Raw genomic sequence first — 11,046 nt, 5'->3', positions numbered from 1 at the left:
CATCATGACATTGACGTCCATCATGTGACTCACAAATGCATGTTACAAAGAAGCCAATGAAGCTTTCATTTGTGCTTAATGGAATTTGACAGGTGAGGGTAGAGGCCACACCTTTGTGTAGGAAGGTAATCTGTTACATGGAAGACAGATTCTGAGGTATCCCTCTTGAGTCCTGTCAACAACTGGAGCTCTGCTGCAGCCCAGCCCTCCACCCACCACACACTGGCAGCCTGGTGGTGTTCAGCCCATACAGGCTCAGAACACTGGCAAGGCTGCTGGCTCACCACCACCTCACGATGGCACAGTTTCAGCATTGTCTCCAATGCACTCACCCCTGACACTCAGCAGATCTGCTTTCTTGTGGTGACTGGTAGCTGCCAAATATGGTAAGGCAGGATTTCAGTAAGGAGAATGTACTCAGAGTGAATGAAGCTGATCCATCCTTCAGAAATCCCTTACTCTTTGCACTCCCATGCGGCAGCAGCAGCATGGAGTTGTCAGTGAGCAGCAGGCTGGATAGGGATGGCAGCCAGTGTGCAGGTGTGGTGATCAAGTCTGAGCCTATCTTGCAAGATCATTTTGTTTGCTGGCAAACATCAGAGTGTACAGAATGCATCTTTTTACCAATTTCATGAAACAATCTAATTCAGAGGTTTATATACAGTCAAGAAGGACCTGTCTCTAGAGTGGATCCAGTGAAGGATTCCTGGACACCACAGCATCATAGACAGTCTTTCTTCACTGAAGTCTGAAAGCCAAGCCACTTGTGTTATCTTTTATTCTGGTGCTATTTTGAACAAGGCTTTATTTCATCACGTCAGTGACCAACATGCCTTCTCATGTTGTGTTATTGTTAGCTTGCACAACATGAATGTTCACAGAAAGGCAGCAGCAATGCAGGGCCTTTCAAGCCCTACTCATTCTTCACAGGACATATGATGCCTCACAACAGCACCAACAAAGGTGTGCCTGTGGCTTCCTGTGCTGTGGATAGATCACAGCAGTAGTGTTTGCCATGACCAGTGGCCTAGATATGGTTGCTCAGCCTGAGGTGTTGTTGCTGGTGGCAATAAGTCGCTCCATCTTGTACAGCTCCAGTTCACGCAGACGCTGGGCGTCAGCACCCTTGGCATCCTTGTGTGGCTTCCTCAGGTTGGGTGACAGCTTCAGGGCAACAAGGTGGCCCCTGTTTAGAAAAATTTATGTCAGAAGATGGGCAAAAGTGTTCGTTTAATACAAATTTTCTCACAATTTAGTGGTATTCTCCAAAAAATATTGAGTCTTGCCTCTCGCCGCCCACCACAACAATGGGGTGGAAGGGGTTGAAGGCAACAGAGGTGGCTGCCACGCGCCGTCGCTGCAGCAGGCTCTGCACACATAGTGGACGACAGCGCCGCAAGAACAGGTCATACACGTACACCCGCCCCTCATCAGTCACTGCCACGAACACGCTGCTGCTGAAAGGTGACCAGGTAACACCCGCCACAGCTCCCCCCACGTCCAGCACTACCAACGGTGCCCTTTACAAAGACAAGGCCATGAGAACAATGAGATACAACAGATAGACAGGAATCCCATGAAACTCATATATCATATCACAGGTGAAGGCAAATACAATACAAGACACTGAATATTTGTACTCTCAACATTTCTCTACCTCTACTACTTGCAAAACCTCTTGAGTGATAGATTAAAAAGTTTTCTACACTTCTAACAATATAAACAGTCTTGAGACCCAAACCAATCATCTCTTTGACCTTAGAAAATAATGGAGAGAGCAAAGCATTTCCAAAGACAGGGCAAGGTCTGTCAGGGATAAGACTTGTGTTAGGCATGGGTGTCAATTCCTTTGAAATAGTGTCCACAGGGACATGAGGGAAGGGGCGAGCATAGCCAGCCAAACACCTGGGGAAAAAAATTGAAGAACTCTCAAATTTCCAAGACATTTTGAGGCCACATGCTGTGAGGCAACAGAAGGGGTAGTAACATAACAACAAACAAACAAACAAACACACACACACACACACACACACACATGTGTATGTGGAATGAAAGAATGTCGAGAGGGCATGGGAAAAAACTAAAAATGGCCACTTATAGGAGAGATGTGAAAAATATAGCTTCCTCATAGAAGGTGGAAGCATGGAATAGTTTAGACGTGGAAGTGGTCAACGCAAGGAATATTCATGATTTTAAGAAAAAGCTGGACATTAATAGATATGGAGACGGGACAACACAGCATAGCTCTTTTCCCGTATGTTACAATTAGGTAAATACAATTAGGTAAATACACACACGTTTCAGTTCTACCCGAAGATCGCTCAGTATAAACTCTGAGCTCTCTCTGTAGGGGAAAGGCCAGTTGGGTAACCAGCGGACTACTGTGGTGAATTACACACAAACTTAATAATGATAACAATACTGGTACAACAACTATTACTGCTAATATTACTACTACCACCTCTGAACTCCATAAAAGAACATAAGGAAATGAAAGATGCAAGAGTCTGCTAGGCCTTCACGTAGCAGTCCCTATATGCGAACAAAGCTATTTAATCCTATACATACTTTCATTCTTTCATCTTAATATAATTCATTAATTTAATTAAAGAAAATCCATGGAAATAAGCACAAATGTTAGAATATGAAGTAAATATGGATGAGAAAGACAGTGGGAGGGAGAAAGGCCCGCCAACGTCTGATTCCAAGGATCTTGGTGGGGGCTGTGAACACACACATAACCATCACCTTATTTACCAATTTTGGGGTCATTTATCTGTTTACGGGGTTAATTCAGGCTTTCCTTCACTCTCTGAGTCTGAAAACACAATAGGCTTCAGCTAAATACTCACTTGCAGAGCGGGAGAGAGGATGGGAGTGTGTTCCTCTGGGGCCCATATTTACGATATTTACGTATCGTAAACCATTTTGAAAATCAAGAGAAGAAAAAGAACGCAGACTGGAATGTACTACATTTTCTGACGTGGTAAAAATTTCAAACAACAAACAAAATATAATAACTCGATCGGGTCTAGTAATAACAGTATGCGATCCATTTAAGTGGCCGCCATTTTTACCAACGGCACCACAAATACATTATAATATCGAGATGGCAAACACTGCCAGACTAGATTATATTAGATTTTCTGAAAACAAAAAAAAATGACTTTCCATTGAAATAAAGAAAACGCGGATGCCTTGCCCCATAAAGAAAATAATATTTTTATATTCGGCCCCATAATTACGTTAAATTTAATAATACGAATAGATTAACATGATTTTATTGAATATTATTACTTGCAACACGTTTTTTATATTTTACAAGTCTCATATCAAGCACCAAAATTATCCCAGACCTGCTGATTGAAAAAAAGTATAATTTATAAAGTGACTTTACTGTTATATTTTTCGATAAACAAAAATCATAGCTAGACTCGATCTTATTATGTCCTAAGATATGTTATACCTTGCTAATAATTTATCAGATAACAAAACAATGTCAAGTCCATTAATGAAAGAAATCAGGTGATGCTTTGGGGCCGAGATGTTTTTTTTGGCACGTCTACTGCTTGCCTCCACCTCCCTTCCATGTCTCTCACAACCCTTCTCTCCCCTCCACCTCCTCCTCATCCACTTCCTCCTGCACCCAGAGTTTCGAAAACATCTAGAAATACACACGAAAGCCGATATATTGTCCTAAATCTGTCATTAGAAGTGTCTGTAGCAAGCGCAGGATGGGCGGAGCTAGGCGGTGGTCGGCGAGTGGGGGTTGGGAACGAGGCGGTGCCAAGATATCCTGGTGTGGTGTGGTGGTAGCAGGGGTGGTGTTGTGTGATGTTATATGGTATGGTATAATGTTAACGTTACACTCACAAACTTAACTGACTGCCCTGTGTGTGTGTGTGTGTGTGTGTGGGTGGGTGGGTGGAGCTTAGCGCCATTAGCGGTACACGGTAGTAATAAGCAGCCCGGTGACAAGTCGGGGGCAAGAAGACGGACGATGAACTTGGTGAGGTGGTGTTATGTGGTACTCGTAGTATTAAACTGCACTGCTCCCTTCAATGCCCTGTGTGTGTGTGTGTGTGTGTGTGCGGAGCTTAGCGGTAGTACGCGGCCAGGTGGCGGGTCGGGAGAGAGAAGCCGAAGATATCTCGATAAGAGGTAGCGGTCAACAGGAAGCGGATGATATCTTGGTGTGCAGGTTGTGATGTGATGTTAACACTGCACCCCGTGTGTGTGTGTGTGTGAGAGAGAGAGAGAGAGAGAGAGAGAGAGAGAGACGGGGATGGGACAAACACCACGTTAGTTATATAATGCGAAGTAAAACAACAACAATTAGAGATTACCAGTAGCGTCTCTTCACCTTCCCTGACACAACATCAGTAATAGTGACAGTTATAGCAGTGCCACTTGTGTGTCAGTACTCACAAGGTGTGCTGCAGCCAGATCTTGATGGTCCAGTCCACAGAGCAGGAGAGGAATATTCTGGTGTGATGGGCGTTCCAAGCCACTTTCCTGACGGGGGAGGAGTGGGCGGGGTACACAAATAGGGAGTGGGTGGGGCAAGTGGTGGAGCACTGAAACACCACACCAGTGTCCACGCCAACCACCACCACCGTGATATCGTCAGGCCGGAATGCCATGGAGGTCGCCACTCCTGCAACACAACATACAGTGACAGCCTCAAATCAATCCTGGAGAGGAAGGAATGAAGAAAGAAATACAGAAACCAGAATATTTACAAGAAAAGAGGTAAATGAATGAAAATGCTGGTTAACTCTTGCATTTATGAAGTGGACAGAATATGGGTGTGGGAAAGCAGAAAGTCTTGTACAGTGAAGTCATGAGAGAGGAAGCATGCAGTTAGCAGTAAGTTTAGAAGAGCAGTTAACGTGAAAACAGCAGTAGAGGATAATAAAGGATGTACCACTGCAGGATTATTCTGGATAAGGAAAGGACACTGTACCTTCGAGTGGCACTTTGTCACGCACGGGGACGCTGCCACTGAGGTGCTCCACCACATTGAAGTCCAAGATGTGCATGAACTGAAGGTTGCCGGCGTGCACTGTCCACTGGGTGAGGCGTCCGTCCAGTGACACCGAGAAGAAGCACAGGTCCTCCCCAATCTCTGTCTCCATCCACCGCACCTCGAAGACACAAGACACAGGGAGGGTGAAGCAATGAACTGATCGATGTACGTGGAAATAAATGCAATGGATTCAGTAATTAGGTTGTTCGTGCTCAGTTATTACGAAACTTGGCTTGCACGCGAGGGATGCTTGCCATGTTACACCGTGACCTGGATCGGTATATCAGCATCACGTCAAGCCACGCATACCAACCTTACCGACGAAATGTGATCAGGTAACAGGTTTCAGATTGTTCATTCGCTACAGTTCGCACCACACTAAGGTTACTTTTGGAAGCCACAGCACACAGCAAATTGTACCATAAGACAAATTCCTTCTTATTTCATCTGTGTCTGTCTCCCTAAGCTCACCTGAGTGACTGGCAACAGGTGCTTGTCGTTAAGGCAGGTGGAGGCGATGATGATCGGCCTGGTGGAAGACCTCACGTCATACATCACCACTGTGCCGTCACTCCACCCGGCCGCCACCACATTGCCGTGCTGCACACCACAAGGTTTATCTTTCAACACATAGAAAAACTGGAGGCCAACAATGCTACGTGTGTGTGTGTGTGTGTGTGTGTGTGTGTGTGTGTGTGTGTGTGTGTGTGTACTCAGACTGGGATTCGCGAATCCCCAGGGATTCACAAGAAGGTTTCCAGGGGTCCTTCAATGGCTGATCTAATACTATCCTTTACAGTACCATTGCATATTGAGTTAGTGTCAGTCACTAAATTAACAATCTGTTCGATGTCAGATTAGTGAGGGTTGAGGTAGATGGTCTTATAACTCAGGGGGTTCTTAACGAGAGAGAGAAAAAAAAGCTGAGAATCCCTGGCTTATAGTATATAAATAAAGAGATAGACTAATATTACTACTACTACTACTACTACTACTACTACTACTACTACTGCTACTAGTGCTATTCTTTTTTAGCTCAGTCTTACCTTGGGGTGGAAGTCGAGACACAGGACACCACAGGGGGTATGGAAGACTCTCTCAGGTGTAGCAGGGTTCTTCAGCGTGTACAGGCACAACATTCCCGCTCCCTCAGGCCCGCCAATGTCCCCTGAGGAAGGATGCCATGTATGTCTTCAGTGATAACTAATATGGATGGTCATTAAGTCTTGGAGAGAGAGAGAGAGAGAGAGAGAGAGAGAGAGAGAGAGAGAGAGAGAGAGAGAGAGAGAGAGAGAGATATCAGTGTTTCTCATACACAATCTACTGATCCTTTCCTTCTCACCCCGACACACTCACACAATCATTTTACACACTCACACGCACTCTTACTCTCACACTCTCCCAGCCTTGACTCCTCACACTCCCCGCGCTCACCTGTGGTGTAGGCGGCAGCGAGGAGGTCAGGGTACACGGGGCTCCAGCACACGTCTGACACGATGAATGTGCGGGAGCGGTCGTGGTGAAACTTCCATAGGGGCAGCAGGGAGCCCTCAAGATGCCGGAACTCATCACTGCCGTCCTCCCAGTACTTGAAATCTGAGTAATGTCAGTGTTTTTCTTATGTAAGAGAGGAGGACTGGCCAAGGTCCACGAAAATATAAAGAAAAAAGGCTCACTCAGTTGCCAGTCTCCTTATAAAGCTGATAGAATTAGCCAAACAATAGGAATAAATGTCTTCAAACCTTATACCGGTACATAATGTGACTGTCTTGGCTTCCTATAACTTCCTATGACTTGACTTCATTACAGAGAGAGGATTCAAGACATCTATCCCTTTATTTTCCCTAATTCTCTAGGACCTGTAAGGGAACTGGCAACTTAGTGGGCTTTTTTTCTTTTTTTTTAGTTTTATGTTGCCCTTACCAACTTTCCCTTCTTACACACACACACACACAAAAAAATCCTTACTGATTTTAGTTTAGTTTGCATTAATCAACAGCACTAAGTAATAAGTATGTGTTTTGATGTCTTATTTTTCTCTTTTTATATATGAAAAAAGAATAACGGCATAAACACGAGTATATTTTGCAATTTCTAACCAGTTTTTTTCACTTCCAAGTAGGCAATGAAGTCAGCAAATGAAGTAAGCATTGAGAGTAATGAGGTCCACGCACCCTGAGAGATGTCATCGTAGGTGTTCTGGCTCACCATCCTCTCCACCACCCGCGCCGCCCACAGGAGACCAGGAAGGCGCAGATCTGGTCCGCCGAGCTTCCCAGGTGGCGGCGGCGGGGACGGGGGCCGCACCACCACGATGGGATCCAGGACCTGAGGGAGCAAGGCAGAAGAAGGAAGGGTCTCTTAAAGCTTTGTGTTATTACTCCCGCTTAGCATTTGTTTATCACCTATACACTGTAACCATCTGACTATTGCTTCCACCGCCCACTTGTTTCTTGAGGTTAGTTTCTTTACGGCAGTCACAAGAAGAAGAAGAAGAAGAAGAAGAAGAAGAAGAAGAAGAAGAAGAAGAAGAAGACGAAGACGAAGAAGGAAGAAGAAGAAGAAGAAGACGAAGAAGAAGGAAAAGAAGACGAAGAAAAAGGCGAAGACGAACAACAACAACAACAACAACAACAACAATAATAATAGTAATATTAATAGTAAATACTCACTTTCTTGTGGATTTTTCTTTTTTTATCTAGCCTTTCATTTCAAGACATGCAAGGTTCATAATTCTTAACCTCATTTCATATCAGTACACGCTGCTTAACATAACACCATACAAAGTTACAAGAAGGCGCCTTATGACCACGATGTTGCGGCGCCACAGTCAAAATTCATCTTTAGGTCATCCCGCGGCAGTCAATACTTTACTCATAACTCACCGCTTTTGGTTTCGTCGTCCCTCTTTCCTTCTCCTTCTCCTTCTTCTCCATCTCCATCTCCTGCTCTAGTATCTTCTGGTAGTCGACCCTGTAAGCCTGGTAGATCTTATAGAGGCCGACGCAGCGGGAGAAGGTGGTGGAGGGAGGCGGCGAGGTCTGTATACCCAGGCTCTGAGTGGAGAAGATGGCTGGTGACTGGCTACTTAACCGCTAAGCTATCTCACTACATTTCTAAAGGCTATAGAGTTAATTTGACGTGTTCCCAAGAGTGTTTCTCATGTTAGCAATGTAGAAACCTTGTTAATCTGCCACGAAAACCATTAAAACACCATAAAAATACATGTGGTTTCAACTAGAGCCTTTGAAAGTGGGGGGGGCGCTCCCTTTGCTAAATATGAATACGAAAAAACGAAGGAAAAAGAGAAAAACTAATCATGATAAGTGGCTGAGGGAACACTAACTCTTTTGGTGAGTCTGGTGGTTTGGGAGACTCGCTCGCTGAAGTTGAACGGGTTAGGTTGTGTGTCAGCCCTTGGTCTTGGCAACAGTGGGCGCTGTCCTGTCTCCCCCGGCCGCCACGACTCACCCCCGCCCTCCTCCGCTTCTGAGTCCCCTGGAAGTGTAATAAAGAAGGGGAAGCAGGAAGTAGATATAAATATTGCTGGTCCCAATAATGCCTTGAAAAAAGTTATTACTTCAAACACTATAGTCATGAGAGGTAGATAGATAATTTTTTTTTTTTTTAGACTGGTCAAGGGCAACGAAAAAAATATATAATAAAGGCGGCCCACTTGATTGTCAGTTCCCTAAAAGGTTAGTAGATTTAGCGAAAAGTACACTATCATTACGACTACTACGAATTATTCTATTATTCTATTTACTTTCTCATCATCATTAGATTTTTTATTTTTCAACTATACACGAGTGCACCCTTCGGTCTCCACTGCAAATGCAACAGAAAACGTGAGCCATGCTGGAGGAGGGAAGCGTGAGGGGGCGGACAATCACGTGGCAATTACAACCACTAATCCCTTACCGTGGCGAGGACCCGATACCTCGCCACGTGTGTCGCCATGCACGCAAACCAACAAGACCTGCGTGCATTCCTCAAATAATCACGTTTTTCTCTCACGATTTGGCCTCATTTGTCTTGCTTTAGCGTCTCTTACAAGAATCTCTCTCTCTCTCTCTCTCTCTCTCTCTCTCTCTCTCTCTCTCTCTCTCTCTCTCTCTCTCTCTCTCTCTCTCTCTCTCTCTCTCTCTCTCTCTCTCTCTCTCGTTACCATATTGCACTCGCTCTCTTGTGTCAGAACTGCCCCATTTGTCTTCCTTTGATGTCTGTTGCAAGTATTCCTCTCTCTTCTTGGTGTTTTATGGTTAGTTGTCATGTCATAGTCGCTTGTGTTCAGAAACGCTTTGCTCTCCCGTCACGACTCTCCAGAAACAGTGCTCTCTTATCACGATTCTTCAAAAATACTGCTTTCTTACCACCACCACTTCAAAAACAGTGCTCTCTCTCACCTTGACTCTTGAAAAACACTCTGCTCTCTCACCACAACTCTTCAGAAACAGTGCTCTTTCGCTAGGACTCTTCATAAAGACTTTGCTCTCTCACCACTACTATTTCTAAAGGCCACAGAAATTCTTAGCCAGGTTCTCGTGACTGTTTCTCCTTTTAATAACCTAGAATCTCTCTTAGACCAGTGTAGCTTGAACCAGAGGCTTTTGGAACTAGCGGAGGTGTGGTGCGGGTGTTTCAAAATTTAACCTGCATTTCTGTCAGTCATTACGAACATATATCCTCCCAAACTCATTCCTCCCCAAGTCACCTCTGTAATCATGCCTCTCCCCCATTCCGCCCCGTGTTTGCTTTCACTCCACACTTCCTCCTACTTCACGTCCTCGTCCTCATCGCCATACCAGGAAGGATTAATATGAAGACCCCTGGGCCCATATTAAGAAACGCTTTGGTCTGTTTAATTCTCTTACTATGACTATTTTCCAAGGCCATAGAGATGATTAGCGGGGTTCTCAAGAGTGTTTCTACAGTTAATAGTGTAGAGATCTTGTCACTGCCTCTAAAACCGTAAAAACACCTTAAAAAAAATCGTGTAAACTTAAATAAAGTCTTTTGAAATAGTGGAGGTGAAACATTGAAGTTTGAGAATACGAGGTCTGGTTCTCAAGGCAATGCTCGAGTAATTAATGGCCGTGGTGAATTTATTGAATCATGTGTCTTGATTTTTTTATGTCCTTGGTCAGGTAACACAACAATGAAGTTACGTATTATGAATTTTTGTATCCTTAGCTGATATTCACATGCTATAAAGAAGGATTGAGCGTAATAAAGAGTAAATTAACAGAATTATGTATCTTAATCCCTTCAGTACTATGACGAGTTTTCCTTTTCATTCTGCTTACTTTTTGGGGGATTTTATACAAAAACTTACGTGGGGGATTAGAATAGTGAAGACTCTGGCCATTAATCTTCTGACCTCAATAGACCCTTCCTAATGTAAATAAAATTGTCTAATCACACACAGAACTCAAGATAAAAATGCATCCCAGTACTGAAAGGGTTAAATCTCGAGTCTTAATCTTAATCTTGTGTCTCTTTGGTAAAGATTCACGTACGAAGAGAATAAGAAGGAACAGTCAGGTCAGAGGTGTGTGTGTGTGGGGGCTCTTACCTGGAGACTCTGGTGACGGGGACGGGGGCGGCGGTGGTAGTGTGGGCATGAGCAGTTTACTCAGGGGCGCCTCACTCTTGTGCACGACGCGGGAGGGGAGAGTGAGAAGGTCCAGCAGGGGGTCTTCATCCTGCACCGGCTCATACTTGCCTGTGGTGAAGCTGTACTGTACCTCGTCCTTCGTGCTCTTGTTGCAGGTAGTAAGGCGGATCACCACGTCCGGCTCCCGCGTGCCCTGCTGGAGAAGACACGTGACAGACACCCTCAGCACTAACACTAGTCAAAAACACTGCTCTCTCAGGCACCACCACTGTTTTTAAAGGACACACAGATGCTTAGCCGGGTTCTCAAGACCATTTTGCTGTTGATAGTGCAGAAATTAGAAGCACCTTTATCTTTCATACACCACCACTGCTTTTAAAAGACACACAGATGCTTACCC

General features: G+C 44.6%; 1 protein-coding gene across 7 annotated transcripts in view; it reads right to left on the bottom strand.

The window, feature by feature from the left end:
* Positions 1-763: 763 nt before the first annotated feature.
* The window catches only part of LOC123503208 (dynein intermediate chain 2, ciliary-like), a 36,378-nt gene continuing 26,095 nt past the window's right edge, over positions 764-11,046 (bottom strand). For 3 of the 7 annotated variants that reach the window (XM_045252751.1, XM_045252753.1, XM_045252756.1), the window contains exons 4-14: positions 10,605-10,842; positions 8,376-8,527; positions 7,915-8,085; positions 7,204-7,357; positions 6,464-6,625; positions 6,076-6,197; positions 5,501-5,629; positions 4,967-5,147; positions 4,429-4,657; positions 1,287-1,520; positions 764-1,186 (exon numbers count right to left, since the gene is read on the bottom strand). In XM_045252751.1, coding sequence (XP_045108686.1) covers positions 1,042-1,186; positions 1,287-1,520; positions 4,429-4,657; positions 4,967-5,147; positions 5,501-5,629; positions 6,076-6,197; positions 6,464-6,625; positions 7,204-7,357; positions 7,915-8,085; positions 8,376-8,527; positions 10,605-10,842 — 1,917 coding nt within the window. In that variant the 3' untranslated portion in view covers positions 764-1,041. The remainder of the gene's footprint in view (positions 1,187-1,286; positions 1,521-4,428; positions 4,658-4,966; positions 5,148-5,500; positions 5,630-6,075; positions 6,198-6,463; positions 6,626-7,203; positions 7,358-7,914; positions 8,086-8,375; positions 8,528-10,604; positions 10,843-11,046) is intronic. The other 4 variants (XM_045252752.1, XM_045252757.1, XM_045252754.1 and 1 more) reach the window with 3 other exon arrangements.

Source organism: Portunus trituberculatus, chromosome 13, assembly GCF_017591435.1.
Source record: "Portunus trituberculatus isolate SZX2019 chromosome 13, ASM1759143v1, whole genome shotgun sequence".
NCBI classification, from domain to species: domain Eukaryota; kingdom Metazoa; phylum Arthropoda; class Malacostraca; order Decapoda; family Portunidae; genus Portunus; species Portunus trituberculatus.
The sequence above is the reverse complement of the archived record's forward strand: the minus strand, read 5'-3'. Positions and strand labels throughout refer to the sequence as shown.